Source organism: Xenopus laevis, chromosome 6L (genome assembly GCF_017654675.1).
Source record: "Xenopus laevis strain J_2021 chromosome 6L, Xenopus_laevis_v10.1, whole genome shotgun sequence".
Lineage (NCBI taxonomy): Eukaryota > Metazoa > Chordata > Amphibia > Anura > Pipidae > Xenopus > Xenopus laevis.
In genome coordinates this window covers 93,868,379-93,886,411 of record NC_054381.1, presented here as the reverse complement: position 1 = coordinate 93,886,411, position 18,033 = coordinate 93,868,379, and the positions used below count along the sequence as shown (strand labels likewise).

The 18,033-nt window shown below is 40.3% G+C and overlaps 1 protein-coding gene across 2 annotated transcripts; it reads left to right on the top strand.

Annotated features, from left to right (window-relative positions):
- The first annotated feature begins 1,084 nt into the window (after positions 1 to 1,084).
- On the top strand, positions 1,085 to 11,477 carry ssr1.L (signal sequence receptor, alpha (translocon-associated protein alpha) L homeolog). 2 transcript variants are annotated; one of them, XM_018266239.2, is made up of 9 exons: positions 1,085 to 1,417; positions 2,662 to 2,774; positions 3,332 to 3,425; positions 5,059 to 5,321; positions 5,621 to 5,697; positions 7,117 to 7,195; positions 9,019 to 9,112; positions 9,425 to 9,439; positions 10,522 to 11,477. In XM_018266239.2, the coding sequence occupies exons 1-9, from the start codon at positions 1,345 to 1,347 to the stop codon at positions 10,587 to 10,589; spliced, it is 876 nt and encodes a 291-aa protein (XP_018121728.1). In that variant the 5' UTR covers positions 1,085 to 1,344; the 3' UTR covers positions 10,590 to 11,477.
- Positions 11,478 to 18,033: the final 6,556 nt, after the last annotated feature.

Here is an 18,033-nt window from a genome sequence, read left to right as displayed (position 1 = left end):
TGGGCCACTTCCTTTATGTGGTGAGTTAATATACAACTTCATGGAGACCCATTTTTTCCTTCTATCAACTTGGCCTCTTTGACAACTATGGCACAAATGGAAGTTTTTAGCCTACTGCATAGTGCAAAAATGTAGCTCCAATTTATATGAACAGGATATCTTTAAAAGCAGCAGTACCAACACTTATGGGTTAGCAAATGGACTTTAAGAGTCAAATTCCCTTCCTTCCTATATTTTTATATTTCTGTCCTATTAATAACAGTAGCATCAAGTGTAAGGTAATACTTTCAATCTATTCACTGATCTTACTGGCATCTCAGGATTTAATGGAGTGCTCATTGGCCATTTTCAGTGATCTTACTGGCATGTGTGGCTTTAATGAATTGCTTATGGGACATTTTCTAGTGATCTTATTGGCATGCGTGAAATTAATGAAGTCCTCATTGGTCATTTTTAAGTTATCCTTTTGGCATGTCTGGGATTAATGGAGCACTTATCGGCCATATCTACAGTGATTATACTTGCACAGCCATATTTGTCTACGCCCCATTTTCAAAGGAGTTACCTGATTTTGCCCTCCCCCAGTCTAATAGGAATTCCCCCAGATTTCTGCAGGCAAAATTATATGTACGCATGCGCAAATACACTCAGTGATGTAATCTGAGCTATGTACACTTGTTGTGAGTAGTCAGTAGCTTCAGGCGCACTTGTGTTTCTCCCAATGTCACTATTGAGTCTGAAAATGTTGCTGATCTCTCCTACTTTGAAATTGACAGCTCTGCACAGCTGGTGTTAAAATGGTGGACCAGTTGCACCCAATCAGGTCCCACGCCCAAATTCTTCATCAGGGGCCCAGGAAAGTGCCTCTGCAGGAGGGCCCCACAAAGTCTAGTTACGCCACTGCCGTATGACTATTCATAGAAACAGAAGGTTGGTTGAACAATGTGGCCATCATAATTTTCTGCCCAAGTAAAACATGGCGGATGGTGCAGCCAATCATAACAAGGTTTCTAAATGTTACGACATTTATTTGGCTTGGTAATTTCATTGGCGGCCTTTAATGCAGACTCAGCTTCCCTGCACGATTAGGCTCCACCTCTTTAACCAGCGCTGTCAAGACGGCGAAAAGTGTCAGGTTCACATAAGCCACGTCTTCCTTGTCCCAGCCGGGCGTGGGCGTGTCTTATTTGCCTCCTCCCTCCCACTTCCCGCCCAGCGTTTGGGGCTACGTAGCGCAAGTTCATTGAGCAAACGGATCTGGTAGATAGGAGGGGCCGAGTGCAATCGGCCTTCTTTTGGATGTGAAGGTTTCCATACACACATACACGCACCCCGGCCTTCGTCATGACCCCCCTCCGTAATCTGTTCCTGCTCGTCCTCCTGGCCTTCCCGATCACGCTCATCGGCAACAGCAAAGGTGAGGTTGGAGCGCAGCCGTAAAACCATGGGCTCTGGGCAAGCGCTGGCAATGGCAAATTGTATCGCTAAGTGGGTCCTGGGGGTTGTAGTTCTATAGTAGCCTGTACGCTAGTCTCTTCCTGTTACTGGACTGCTGAGTGTGCGTGTGTGTGAGCTGTATATAGATACATATACACAAGTGTGCGCGTTATACTACTTCCCGTAAATTGTTTGCAGGCCCGAGCTCACCCTTAATCTCTGTAGGTGTATGTGTAGGTGTTTGTGCGGCCCAACAACCGGGGCTTCATCCAGCTACAGTTGCGGCTTGTGCCAGGCATTGTAGTTTGTGCCAATAGAGCTGCGCCTGCGAGGAAGTTTGGTCGAGTTGTGCTGTGTGCATCTCTTAATAGGAGCCGGGTTATTTCGGGGCTTGCGGAGAGTATTGGAGTCAAAGGCTGCACATGTCTATGTAGTTCCCAGGCTGTTGTGCGCGGTGTACCTCTTCCCATTGTACAGGCCGGGCCGCCTCTGGCTGACGTGTCACTCTGCGCCCGCGACTCATTCATTCTCACACCCCTCCTTATCATGTCTGTACATTAGTGACTGGAGACAGTGGCCTTCCAGGCTAGTTACATCCCAGGCCCCTTCTTATAACGCCTGTACATTAGTGAGGTGGACTCCCATGTTCATTTAGTCTCAGCCCCTCCATATAATGTCTGTACATTAGTGAGGGGCAGTGAGGTGGGCTTTCAGGCTAGTTTAATCCCAGGCCCCTCTCATATACTGTCTGTATATATATAGATAGATGTTTCAATATATTTATTTTGATTGGTGGATTCATTCTAGATGCATTGGAGGTTACACTGGTTTCCAGTGCCTTGGAATTAAGGTTTTGGCTGCATGGAGTAGGTGCAAGAAGGTGACTGATTGCCTCATGTGGCAGTATCCTAAGAATGGTGCCTATATATTCTGCTATTGATGGGTCATTTGTGGCAAATATTTAATTATAGTAATATGCAACCAAGCATGCAATGCAATGGAGTATAGATTTCTAATACCTTTCACAACATTTGTTTTTATTTGGTTAAGTGTATTGCCATTTCCTTGTTTGGATTGGTTATCCAGTATATTCTGAATCCATTCTTGGATGCCTTTCAGTTTACTGTCCTCTTTAAAGTGTGTCCTTCAGCTCAGTGCATGAATATATATTACCACTACTGTTCCACACTGTTCAACCACAATTAATTCTTTACAATTATCCAGGTCCTCTAGTTGCTGCCCAAGATGCCACGGAAGATGAAGAGGCAATTGATGATTCTGTAGTAGAGGAGGATGATGATGAAGCTGAAGTTGAGGAGGATGATACAACAGACCTGGTAAATATTTTATACCCCTGAGATTGGTAAACACACTCCTAAACATAGTAATATATAGTCTGTATGATATTTAATGCTTAGAATTGCTCCCCATTTATTTAAACAAGTCACCTGGAATACTGGGTGCGTCAGTGTGCCATACATTTGTCACTAGTAAATACATCAGTGACCGTTACCCAACACGTGTGTACACCCGTGATTCCACGTGATGAGTTTTTTGTCATCAGGCCAGAGCAAGTGTCCTTGCCCTGATTGAAAATGAATTGTACTGATGTTAAATAACACATACATTTGTGACTCCTTCTAATACGCAGGTCACAAATTTCGTGGCTACTGAACTTCTGCACCTGAATGGTTATTAACCCAAAACTTCTGTCTTCCTTCTGCTTTGGCAGTAAGAGAAATGTACAATATAACTAGATTTGTGGTCATATTTTATAGTCCACTGTTACTTTTATACATATTTCATAATCTTTTGTGATGTGAACAATAAAACATTGTTATTGCTGTTGTCCTACATTTTCTGATACCATGTTTTTTTTGTGTATGCCAAATAGACAGAAGAAAAAGAGGAAGAGGAAGACTTAAGTTCTGGAGAGCCCAAAGCTTCCCCCAATGCTGATACCACTATTCTTTTTGTAAAAGGCGAAGGTGAGATCAAGTTTTGCCATCATATATTCCTCTGAGATAGCATAAGGTAATTTGTCTAGTCTTCTGTGTTGTATGTATTTTAAAGGGAGACTATTCTTAATCTATTGTGGACATTTAGCCCACTTTTTAAAGGTATGTTTAAGTCAGGGACAATCAACTGATGGGATTTTCTTAAAGACACCGGCATTAACTGGTTATTTAGGGTTTTTGGAAAGGGTTCAACTCTTTCTTAAAAAGGACCTGGTCCAGGGGATAATCCAGATGACACTTATAAGTGCTGATAAGTGCTAAAAGGTAAGGGTGATACTTCTATGTTCCACATACATTAAAGGGGTTCTTCACCTTAAAATACATTTTAATATGATGTAGAGATTGATATTCAGAGACAATGTGCAGTTGGACTTAATAGTTTAAAAAAAAACACAGCTAGGGGTCAAATTACCTTAGGACACTGGGATATGAATAGTGGCATAAGTAAGAATAGAAAAAGCAGCAACAAAGTAACAAATGTGTAGCCTCACAGAGCAATATACTTTCTTGGGTATTTAAATAGGGGTCGGTCAGTGACCCTGATTTGAAAGCTGGAAAAAGTTTAGAAAATAAGAATTGGCCATTCTATAGCATTCTCAGAATTAACTTAAAAGGTGAATTTACCCTTTAAGATTTTTTTTTTGTAGTCTTTAAAATGAGCTCCAGTTACTAAAGAAAGAAAAGTAAACACTTATTCTGGTCTTTAAAGGGGTGGTTCACTTCATTCAATTCAAATCGGTGCATGGTTGCTAGGGTAATTTGGACCCAAGCAACCAGATTGCTGAAACCGCAAACTGGAGAGCTGTTGATTAAAAAGCTGAATAACTCAAACCACAAATAATAAAAAATGAAAACCAATTGCAATAATATCACTTTCTACATTATACTAAAATTTAATGAAAATGTGAACAACCAATTTAATTGTGTACCTATAGTCTAAATGAACAATGACTAGCTACACTTTGCAACTGTTCCACATGTTTAAACAACCTTGGAAGTTGAACTTTTCAAAACACGCTATAAAACACTGAGCAACACCCTGCCCATAAGCTCTCCAGTGCACGTGTAATTGGCAAACTATCCATCTGATTGCTTTAAAATCTCCATCTATTGGTTGGTTAATTTTTTATTTATTTATTTATTTTTTGCATAATGAGAGAACGTCTTTCTACACAACTTTGCAATATAAATGAATGAAACATTCACAGCAGAATTTGATTAACTATTTCTGTTCTCTGACAATATAGCTGAAGTGCAGCACTGTGCTGAAGTTGATTATCTTCTATTTTGAATGCAGGTGTTCTTGTTGTATCTATTTGTACATCCCTGTTTTACTGATTATGATGGGAGCCTAAATCTGCTTGCAGACATAGCAAACTGGTAATCTAGCTTGGTCATTTACAACCAAATTAAATGGGCTATTGGTCCATATATGGGGCGCTGAAGAAGCATTTGAACGATGGCACTCTTAGCATATGTGTGGGGTTGTCGTCCAACCAGGAATTTGTGCTGAACTTCTTTATTGATGTTGGCATTTGTCCATATTTGGCATAAATAAACTTGTTTTTCAACCTAATGCTGTATAATTTTATTTCTCCCTTAGATTTCCCAGCAAATGATATTGTTAAGTTCTTGGTGGGCTTTACCAACAAGGGGCCTGAAAACTTCATCGTTGAATCACTGGATGCCTCATTCAGATACCCTCAGGACTACCAGTTCTACATTCAGAATTTTACAGCTCTGCCTTTAAACACGGTTGTCCCCCCACAAAAACAGGCCACATTTGAGTATTCCTTCATTCCTGCTGAGCCCATGGGAGGACGTCCTTTTGGACTTGTCATCAATTTGAACTATAAAGACGCAAATGTAAGGCTTTAGATTGCAATCTTGTTTTTTTCTTCATTAAAATGGGAAAACAATTCCAAAATATATTCTATTGTGTGTAGAAGTAAAACATTCCAGTGCATTGTGCCTCTTTTTTGCAATTTTCAGAAAGTGTTTGATTGCAGTGTTTCATTCATAGGCATCATTCCTGCTTCTGACTTTGCTGGAAAGATGCATTCTAAATGAAGTTAATAGCATTTTGGAGTGTTTTCTTGCCCCGGTGCCTTTTGAACCTCCGTGTGCAAGGGCCAAAAGCTCAAAAATGTTGTTTCTGTTTTTAGGGAAATGCTTTCCAAGATGCTGTCTTCAATCAGACAGTTACTATCATTGAGAAGGAGGATGGTCTGGATGGAGAAACGTAAGTCATTGACTGAACACTTTTTGCTGGTGTTGCATTATACTATTTATTATAGTGACCTAAAATATTAATTTGTTACTTATATAATAGTGGATGCTTCAAGTTTTTTTCCTCTAAACATTTTGATTTACTTAAAAACATGTTATCTAAAATCAATTGGCACATGCAACGTTAAAACATACTGTAGACAATAAGTTCTTTAATTTTTTTCTTTTAGCTAGAAGCTAAACTAGGGGCATACATTTTATGCATCCAAAAAAGGGCCTTCTATTTCATTTGACATATTTCTGAGCTGCCATGCTGTTTGCTTAGCAGGAGGTGTTTTCTACAGGTATCACTATATCATCTTTCAGCTACTGCAATAGTATTATAAATACACTTGGGCCGATTTACTTACAATTTAGACTTTTTAAAATAAAAGTTTAGCTCTACTTAAAGGGGTTGTTCACCATTAGAGAGTGATATTCTGAGACAATTTGCAATTGGTTCAAATTTTTAAATACGCATCAGTTAATAGTGCTACTCCAGCAGACTTCTGCACTGAAATCCATTTCTCAAAAGAGCAAACAGATTTTTTTATATTCAATTTTGAAATCTGATCTGGGGCTAGACATTTTGTCAATTTCCCAGCTGCCTCCAGTCATGTGACTTGTGCCTGCGCTTTAGGAGAGAAATGCTTTCTGGCAGGCTGCTGTTTTTCCTTCTCAATGTAACTGAATGTGTCTCAGTGGGACATGGGTTTTTACTATTGAGAGTTGTTCTTAGATCTACCAGGCAGCTGTTATCTTGTGTTAGGGAGCTGTTATCTGGTTACCTTCCTGTTGTTCTTTTGTTTGGCTGCTGGGGAGATAAAGAGAGGGGGTGATATCACTCCAACTTGCAGTACAGCAGTAAAGAGTTATTGAAATTTATCAGAGCACAAGTCACATGACTTGGGGCAGCTGGGAAATTGACAATATGTCTAGCCCCATGTCAGATTTCAAAATTGAATATAAAAAAAAAATCTGTTTGCTCTTTTGAGAAATGAATTTCAGTGCAGAATTCTGCCTGGAGCAGCACTATTAACTGATTCATTTTGAAAAAAAAAAATTTTTCCCATGACAATATCCCTTTAAAGGTCACCAACCATTTTAAAAACCGTATATTTCCTTTTAATTTACTATTTTGCAGTTTTTAATTAACATCACAATATTAAAATCCCATGGAAAAATGCCACAGGTTTGCAATTTGTGGCACCCATCCATGGATATATGACTCACATTGCCAAAGATAAAAGTAAATGTAGATTTCTGTAGCGGGTAAAAAAAAGTCATAAAATGAGCATAAAATATAGAGAGTGATTTGTTCATTGATCCCCCAGTTTGTTAAATTGGCCCCATTGTTTTCATAAAATACCAAATTATTGACGCTTTGTTTTAGGATATTCATGTACATGTTCCTTGGTGGGCTTGGATTGCTTGTGATTGTTGGTCTGCATCAGCTGCTGGAATCCAGAAAGGTATGTTTATTTAGATTATCTGTTGGTAGCAAGAATGCAGTCATTATGTTTAAAAACAAAGATGGTGATTTCTCAGTGACCTTGCCTCAAAAATTCTCCAATACCTGATGGAAACTGACTACATTTCTTTGTAGCCCATAGTAAAGTCTTAGGGTGGTGACACACAGAGTTACTGCGGGCGACTAATCTCCCCGAAGTGCCTTCCCACCAGCAAGAATGTGAATCGCCAGTGAGATGGCATATATGTGACTTCGGAAAACCAAAGTGAAACATATGCCATTGTGCCGGCAATTAACATTTTCCCTGGTGTGAAGGGAATTTCAACCCTTAGGCTGATGGCACACGCGGAGATGCAGTTGCCCATAATAAGTCTGTGCTACCGCAGGCAACTAGTATTCTGCATATGCTTTCCCATTGGCAATAATGTAAATCACTGATGGGAAAATGTACACATTGCTTCAGTTTTGCAAAGTAGCCTGAAGTTTTTTCGCAAGGCAACTTTGGGCTACTTTGGAAGAACATGCGCTGTGTATGCATTCCCACCTCTGATTTACATTATTGCCAACGGGAGATTACTTGCCTGCTGTAGCCATAACCCTTAATGATTATGTAAATGTTGGTGCTCTTCCATAATTTACCCATATATTGATAAATCATGTTATGCAGGGATAAAGCCTATTGAGAGCTGTAATCCAACATCAAGATTGCATTCAAAGCAACACTGTTCATTTAAATCAGGACCAGCCCAAAGATGTAATAGCGCCATCCAGTGAAAATTCTGCATTATACAGATGGTTGTGGTAGTCACAGAGCTGCTAAAAGGAGGAATCTTTTACATCCGTAGTTAGAATTGGATCACCTCCTTTGTCTAGAGAGAGGGTTTTATGAAGTGGTTAAATCCCCTTTAAAGCTTGCAGAGTACTGCTTTCTCAACATTTTCTATGTAAAAACACCAGACCTTGTTGACTGAAGTTCTCCTATTCTGTGACATGAAACATTGAATGCATTCCATGTTGTCACTCGAGCCTGTATGTAACATACATACATGTACCTAAATATATAGTGAGTAAAGTACCCCTTCTTGTAAAATATAAGGATATTATAATTTACAGAGGAGTTTGATGACCATATACGGCCGAGTGTTTTTTATACAGGTCATGGAACTCCGAGGTGACTTCTAATATCCTAATATTTTGCAACAGGGGGTACTTTATTTATTATAATGCACAAGTTTCAGTGAGTCATATGGCAGAAATGACATCACTAATCTCTGATTATAACCATTGACATCCCTAAGCATCATTTATAAGGATATAAATTACAGGATACATTGTGTTTGCCACTACTCGGAATTAAAGTTAGTTTACAGTAATCGCTGCTGGAATTTATCTATATTTGGGCCATATGTAGCAGTTGCAGCACAGAGCAACCATTAAGGAATCGGAGACAAGTTGTTTGAAAATTTGTACTGACCACCATCCCCCTCTTCTACTTGGACTATTATAAACAAACAAGTGGGGGAAGTCCGACGTAAGGGCAACAGGCTGGAGTCAGAGCTCCGGCGAAAGTGCGGCTCTTTAGGTATAAATGGCGATTTCTAAAGTAGGAACGCGCTGTTTAGGATATATTTTACAGTTTGGTCCCATAGAGACATGACCAAACTGTATATTATATATATTTAGGTTGCTCTTGTCTCTATAAATAAAGTTTTCCTAAAACTGCCATGAACGTGACTTATAAATGATTGCTATTTCTAGAGCTACACAGTTTGGGCAATTCTAGCTTGTTATAAGAAATAAAGATTACCACTATTGTTTCTGCAGAGAAAAAGACCAGCTCAGAAAGTGGAGATGGGCACTTCTAACCAAAATGATGTGGATATGAGTTGGATTCCCCCTGAGACTTTAAGCCAGATCAGTATGTATCTTTGACTTTTGATGATAAATGTTTTTATAGCTTTTGATATGCACTGTTATGGCCTCTGTGTCATTCAAATGAAAACTGATAGAACATTTCAAAGTGAGTAGTATTGTACAAAGATTGATGTGTAGCTGAGCTAGCAAACTACTGTAATAAACCCTTCCACAATACCTAAACCTGAAAGCTTTCTCTCTTCATTATTCATAGCTGATTAAAGTATTTGCTGTGATTTTCTTATTATAATCTGTCCTATCCATCTTTTTCTCCTAATCTTTGCTGCTGTCTCTTTCTGCTTCCTTGCGGCTTCAGTGCAAAGTAGACGAGGTGAGATCACTTTTATTTTCACTTATGCGCAGTGCAATGATCTTCTCTATGGTGGTGCAGCCTGTCTGCTATTTTCTGTGGGTTGCAAAGTTCAGCTTGGCCATCACTTATCTGCTCCATGTAGGCTGAAGGGGAATTTGTGTATAGTGGTATAAATAGTCTATAAATGAATGCTGAAAGATAAGATACACTACAATATTTTCTATCCATTAATCTGTGATACTGCCACATACAGGAATTCATCATCACTTTAGAAAAAAAAAAACCTTCTGTTCCCAGTCTTCCTTTTTAAAGTTAAAGGGGTGGTTCACATTCAGTTTAACTTTTAGTATGTTATAGAATGGCCTATTCTAAGCAAATTTGGTATACGTTGTTTTTTAAATATTTATTTATTTGCATTCTTCTTCGGACTCTTTCCAGCTATCAAATGTAGTCATTGACCCCAGCAGCCAAAAATCTATTCTCTATAAGCTCTGCATTGTTCTTTTTTTATTCCTTATCTTTCTAGTTAGGCCCTCCTTATATTCCTGTCTGTCTTTCAAACCACTGCCTGGTTGCTAGGCTATATTGGACCCTAGCAACTAGATGGCTGCTGACATTCCAAACCTCAAGAAAGCTAAATAATTAAAAAAACGCTAATAAAATATGAAGACCAGTTGCAAACTGTCTCAGAATATCACTCTCTACCTCATACAAAAAGTTAATTTAAAGGTGAACAACCCCTTCTCCTTCAGTTTATCATGCCGGGCACTCTGGCTGACTTGCACATATCTGTGCTTGCACAAAAGGAAGAACAGTGCCAGAAAGAATTTGTACTGACATTTTCCAGGTCCAGTCGTATGGTTGTACCATTAATTTGGAGTTAAGCTGAGCATATAAGCCATAGTTACAAGGCATTGCTTTATACATCCAGCAAGGCAAGAGTTAAATACACACTGGGATTGCAGCATTTTGGGTTACAAGTTTCCAGATAAATGGCTCCATGTCAGTACCACATGCATTTTTTGTGGACTGCATAGAAGCTTATAAGTCTTTGTATTGATGGGGGCACGTACTGACATTGCTTTCTTTGTTCTCTGCAGATAAGGCTTCCCCAAGAAGATCTCCCCGCAAGCGAGGCCCCAAAAGACCGGCAGGATCCGATGAATAAAAAGACTTTTCACTCTGCAATTTTTGTCCACTAATTTTGCTCTCCTGCTACCCAAGACGGTTACCAGATTAAATCCAGGCTGGCAGCATCCAGTAGGAAGGGCTAGTCCATGAAACATTCACCCGTTGAACATGCATTCAGTTTTTCTCTCTCAATGATTTTACATGCCCCCCCCCACACACACACACACACACTGTTGGTCGAATCCCTGATTAAGTCACCATTTGAATGTTACAGTGAAAAAGCCAGCGTCCGATATGTGTGCAGCTTTACTGGCAGAATGGGGTGTTTTTGCATATGCTCCTTGCCTCTTATATATGCACAGAAAATGTCTTTAGCTAAATTTGGGACGTCTCTGCTAAATTGTGTTTCCTCAAAGACTTTCACTTCCATCTACGTGTCTGGGATTCCAGCAGTTCAGTGTGACAGATCACTTGTTTATTGGAGCCTTTCTGCTGCTAGTCATTGTTACTAGCAGGGGAGTAATGCTAAAGTTTGGCTGCAGCACATGAATGCACCAGCCAGTGCTTCATAAAGCTCCACGTGGTGCGGCTATTATCATAGCAGTGAAACTTTTCATTTCACACATATTTATGCCAAATTTTCCTCCGATATTTGTAATACGGGGGGGGCAGGAGGGGACTGAAAACATAATTTGCTGTACAGAATTTGTGCAGAGTTTTAAAGGTAAGATGCATTGCATTTTGGGAGAAAACAATGCCCACGCAGATCAGAAAGTTCATCAAAAACATGGGAAGCTGTTTTTTTTTTTTTTGAGGGGGATTTTTATTTTTTTTTTGTAATGGATGAATTGGCTTGCACATTGTTTGCCTATGTGTAAAAAAGAATAAATTCTTCAATAAATATCAAAGCTCCCTGTTTTTTGTATTACCGTGTACTTGCTTCTTATTCTTATTGCCAATTGATCCTGGTCATGTGGAGGAAAGTGATAGAATTCTTCAGGGGTTTACTGTAGGAATTACACAAATAACACTGGAAAAATTCTATATAACAGGGAATTTTAATTTTGCCACCCAAGAGGAGTATCGGTCTCGTGACTGTGTCCCACCAAGTGTTCTGCAAAATATATCTGAGATTCAGTTGAATTCCTGCATAGTGTATCCTTAAATGGGTAGTTCACCTTTGTTAACTTTTAGTATGTATAGAATGGCCAGGTCTAGGCTGCTTTATGTATAAAGGCATGATAAATGCAGGGCAATTCTAGATGAACTGGTGCCACATTATTGTGTGTTAAGGAACAGTAAAAATTAAACTGGGTAAATAAGCTGTGCAAAATAAAAAATGTTTCTAATCTAGTCTGAACGAAAGGCTGGAGTGAACTGATGTCTAACTATAATAGAAACATGTTTAATTTTGAACAGCCTCTCTATATAACCAGTTTTATTTTTGCACTGATCTGTGCTTATTACAGACTTTTGAATATAGGCTAAAAGCTGCGGTGCTTGGTATTTTACTGGCCACACCAAATAAATATAGGTTCTGACTTGATATCAGCTGATTACAAAATGGGCCAACTCCCTGTCAGCACATCCAAGAAGTTGCTCAGATAATTTTTATTTTATACTTTTTTTTTTTCATGGGCAAAGGCATGAGGAGATAAAAATAGCTGCCATGATTTTCCTCACCAATTCAAATGGGCAGATTGGCATCAGCAAGGATTGGCCATATGCCAAGAGCAGCCCACACACTTGCCATACATATGTCTTCAGTAAAGTTCTCTCTCATGGTTTGATGAGTAGAGGTGCAAGGAACTAGGGACATACACACACACACACACAATCCCCCACCCACCCATGCACACACCCACCACCGGATTAACAGAAAATATGCAATACGCATCATAACAAAATTAGACATACATGTGGGCACCCCAACAGAGATATTGTTGGTTATTTACTGATATCCGGGGTGCGCTTGAGTTCTGGGTGGTGCAGAGGGCAGTGTCAGATTGTGCAGTCCAGATGAGTTCTTTACAGGGTGGGAGATAAAGGCAAGGCCCTTTTGCACCCTGCTCCCTCTGCCACTCCTTACCCTGCACCTCCAAACAAACCTGTCCCTCACCATTACAGTGCTGGATAACCCAGTCAGTGCTGTATTCAAAGGGCATGCTGGAGCTCTGTGCTTTGAAACAAAAATATTAGACTGCCAGAACACTATGCCAAGTGCAAAATGGCCAATTGTGGCTTATTATTTCATACCTCCCAACTGCTCAACCCGCAGTCCCTCGTTTGTACTGGAGGAAGTCCCCTCTGCACTGAACAGCCAGAAAAAGAAACAACGTTTCTAACTTAATTGGCTTTTGGCAGAGCCCAGAACAGCCACAGCAGAAGATAAGATTTGTAACAATTTCTATGTAAGCAAATAAGTAACAATATAAGATAACAGGTTCCTTGGGAAACGTTGGACTCGCAGCTTAAAGGGCAATTCACCTTCATTAGCAAAACTGTAATAACTAAAAAACAAAAAGAAATATGTTCAAACGTTCATAACCTGCCAAATTTTGTCAAACGAACATGGTAATTAAAAATGTTGGGAGGTATGTTATTTGCAGTGTGCACACTGTGCTCTGGTATGTAAATGACGCCTAATCTTACATAGCAAGCTCACTCCACCCAAATGTTACTGTACTTGAATTCTCAGCATATTGTAACATATTATCATAGGCCATAACTAGACCATGTGGTAATTTTGCCCAGAACTCCACCTGACCCACTCACTACCACCAGATTTCCTCCTGCTGCTTACCCCCAGCTGTCAGCATATACTGGCCAGTTAGAAAAGGCAGCAGAGGCATGTGAATAGGGTCCTAATCCTCCCACTCCAGTTGCACCCCTTTATAAGTACCCTGTATAGCCTGTTGTTAAAAGTACAGGTATGGTATCTGGAAACTTGTTATCCAGAAAGCGCCCGCCTCCTATAGACTCCATTTTAACCCAATAATTAGAATTTTTAAAAATGATTTCCTTTTTTGATAATAAAACAGTAGCTTGTACTTGATCCCAACTTTATAGATATAATTAATCCTTATTGGAAGCAAAACCAGCCTATTGGGTTTATATAATAATTATGTGATTTTCTAGAATGAAGATCCAAATTACTGAAAGATCCATTATCCAGAACCCCCCAGGGGCCGAGCATTCTGAATAACTGGTCCCACACCTGTACTGTAGTTTTAGTGAGGTTCCCTTAAACACAAGGCAATTAAAGTAAAGAGCACCACCATGTGTTCAAATAGTGCAACAGCATCAGAGAGTCTCAGGCTTGGAGATGTGAGTAAGAATTAGACATATAGAAATGTAAATAACTATTTGACTCTTTATAACACGAGGCATTGAAATGTGAGTGCATTTGGGGTCGTTATTTGCATGTAGGGTAACTAAGCCAACATATGCCATTGCAGTTGGTAGGAAGAAAGCACTGTGTAAAAAATAGAGACCCCTAAATGATGCAGTGCTACAGAAATATGGTTCATATATCAGTATAGGGCACACGCACAGCCAAGGGTTATAAGCAGCTGGTATAGGAGCTGTTCCTGCTGGATTCTCTAGTATGAAATCTGTAGTAAAGGGGTTGGAAATGTAAAACTGATTCCTTTGTGCCTTAGCTTTAAGGTGCATCTAAGGTTTAATCTATGTCAGTTGGTAAGTATCCTGCACCAATATGAGATACTGTACATGGGCAGAATTACAATCAAATGATTGTCAATTTGGCATATTGGCATGTTGCACTTGCCTCACACAAACTTCACTCAAATACACCACATAGTCCATACTGACGCCCCCTGTTGGTTCAGCGATTCACTTCTCACCATGTCATACTCTGTGTAACTAAACATGCTGATCCATAAGAATATCTAAATTCAGCGTCACATTTGGCAATATTAAGAAAAAAGACATATAGATTTGTGGGTCACTGCCTTTATCAGTTGCAGAACTGGAATAACGAGATTTTAGCTGTTTTCATTCCACTTCCAGTGGAGCTGCTGCCATCAGAGCCGGTTCAGGCAGTAGATTGCACCTGCACACCTGGCCTCTCCACTTAATTATACACGGTGCTTGGGGTATAGGAGGACTGCCCCTCCACAATTCAGAAATAGCAAATTAACTCCAGCACACGTAGAATGCTTTAGGGCTCTTACACATGAGCGTTTTGACCTGCGCTCCCCTGCGTTCCGTTTTTTGGCGTTCAGCCGCAGGGGAGCGCAGGAATAGACGCAAGTCATTATTTCAAATGGGGCTGTACTCACTCTGGCGCGTGTAGGCGCCGAACGCAGGAAAAATGCATCATGTTGCGTCTGAACCTGCGTTCGGCGCCTACACGCGCCTGAGTGAGTACAGCCCCATTTGAAATAATGACTTGCGTCTATTCCTGCGCTCCCCTGCGGCTGAACGCCAAAAAACGGAACGCAGGGGAGCGCAGGTCAAAACGCTCATGTGTAAGAGCCCTAAGGGATTCTTCCCGTGTTTAATGTTCAAGCCAACACTACAACGTTTCGGGGGCGTACCCCGGAGGTATGCCCCCGAATAGTTGTAGTATTGGCTTGAACATTAAACACGGGAAGAATCCCTTAAACATTATACGTGTGCTGGAGTTAATTTGCTATGCCATCAGAGCCGGGCCAGACCGGCCAGGTTGCCTAGGTTGCTGCGGTGCTGGCTAAGTGTGCACACGTCGCTATTGCGCGGAAGCGTGAATCAACACGAGCGCATTCGTGGAATTGAAAAAAGACCGGGAGAGAGAAGACCGGACATGGGGTAGGTGACAGAGCAGGTACGTGTCTGTCGCCCCCCCCAGCTTTGTGCCCTAGGTAGAGCCCTGCCGGGTCCATTTTTTGGGACCCGTACCCGCAACCTGCACCCTGCATTCTTACCCGCTTGGAACCGCTACCCGACCCTACCCGCAACTACCTTATCCGCAACCCGGACCCGCTGACCATTAAGAACCAGGACATGATGTCATTGTAAACCGGAAGTGACATCATCGGATGTTGCCTTCAGGGCAGCCAGGGCGCCAGAAACGCCCCTGCCCACTTCTTAAGCCAAGTAAAGCAAAGTGAGTACTTTATCATCACCTACAGATGTGTTGTTTCTGCGTCATTCGAGGTACTTTTGAGCGCCAGTTATGATAGTGTTTCTTTCTTACCCAGAATAAGGATTCCAGGTTTAGGTGTTAATTGGGGAAGCCACAGTAATATGGGATCAATCTCAATATCTAGCTGAAGCACAGAAACAAGTAACAAAGAGCACTATAAAATATTTCTTTCAACCCCACGACACAGATCAAGAAGCAAATTGATCATTTCCTGGACCTATCTGAACTGAAGGGTGGTATTGATGCTGATATGAATAATATGTTGAAATTATGCCAATTTTGGCCAAAATTCATAAGGACCTGATTAATCCACCTGGCCATCCAATTGTGAATGGGGATAAATCATTTTCCAGCCATTGGTGGCAGGTGTTGACTCTTTTCTGCAACCAGTTGTTAAGTCGATTGCCACATGTTAACAGGATAAAACTGATTTTTTTTTTTTAAATAAAATCAAATATGTGAAAATGACCAGTGACATGCTTTCTTGTTCCATCGATGTGAATAGTTTATACACGTGCATTTCACATTCTTGAATGCAATTGATATGATGCTAAAATAGAATTCTTATGTAGCTTATTGGAGTTTAATCTAGATAAGAACTATTTTCAGTTTCAGGATCAGTAATAATTGCAAATGCAAGGAACAAGTATGGGGACAATGCTGCACCCACATACACCTATCTCTTTACACATGACATTGAGACCGGTATTTTCTCAAAGAAATATGCTTTCTGTGAGTATTTATCATTATTATACATTTGTGGATGATAACACTTCTTTATTTGGAAAGGGACTGAACAAAGACGTCTGTTATTGCCGAATACATAAATAGGGTACAGAGAATTATAACACTTACAATGGAGTATTATGTGTCTTCAGTTTATTTTCCGGATGTTGAAGTAACTAAACAAGGGAAGGATAAACAGACAAATGTAAAGAATATAGGTATATAAACCAAGTTTCTGTTCTGGTCCCCTCCTATTTATTTATATTCCAGTCTCTGATTTAAAGCACTGCATGGTTGCTAGGGTAATTTGGGTCCTAGCAATCAGTTTGCTAAAATTGCAAACCAGAGAGCAGATGGATTAATAGCTAAATAACTAAAAAAAAAAAATGAAAACCAATTGCAAATTGTCTCAGAATATCACTATACATCATACTAAAAGTTAACTCAAAGGTGAACAACCCCTTTAACAAAAACAAAACAGCTAATTCATTCTATGGGAGAAGCATTGGTGCTTGCTTAGAAGTACCCCCTGTTGGTGCAGTTTTCTATTAACATCAGCACCAGCCTGGAATATCAGGTACAGTAAGTGATTATAATGACTGGTGGTGCCTTTCTTATTCCTTTCAAATCAAATTTTTATAGAAAAAGTGATTGTGGGTTTATATCACATCAGGGCCAGAACTAGGGATAGGCAGAAGAGGCACATGCCCAGGGTGCAGTTGGGGGTGGCAGGCATGTACCTCTTCTGTCCCTACCCCTAGTTCAGCCCCTTTGTGTTCCCACCACATCGCTACTTTTACTGTTGTCCCCAATTGTTGGCGTGCCTGCATGTGAATGCTTGTCCATGGATTTCATGTGCGTGCTCATTTGTGCATGTGTGTGTGCCAGGGTGGGGGGGGAGCGATGTGTCTTGCTGGGTTGCCTAGGGCATTCTAGTACCACTCTGTACCACATTTCTATTGATGCAGTGCAATAATGGTGTCCTTAAAATCTAGTTTGCTTTATTATATACACCATGCACCTCACCTTAAAGAGTCACATCGAATATAATGTACTCAATCTTGGGGGAAATGCCCTGATTCAGAACTGGAAGTGCCAATTACATTTCATACAGTTTTGATTGAAAAACTTTTTTTTTAGGAAGGGAACTGTATTGGATTTTGATTTGCTCCCAAAAGGATTAACGGAACAAAGAGGTTTCTGATTTAATTATAAACTGTTCCATTGATTAGCTTAACAGATGGACAGATGGGCACATGGCTGCCACAACATGGATTGTCCTGATCCTCTGCCACGTTGTACGGAGTCAGGTATCCTGATTTTTCATTTACTTTAATCTTGCAATATGTTTATGATCTTCCCTATTTTATTATCTATTATTTGAACTGTGAGCTATATAGGATCACAACATGGATCAATTATCACATGGACTACTGGCCACACACAGACTCTAAAGGTGGCCACACACAGGGAGATCCGCTCATTTGGCGATGTTGCCAAACAAGCGGATCTCTCCCTGAGATGCCCACATTGAAGTGGGCAATATCGGGCTGATCCGATCATGGGCCCTAGGGCCCAATGTTCGGATCATAATGCTGGAAATATG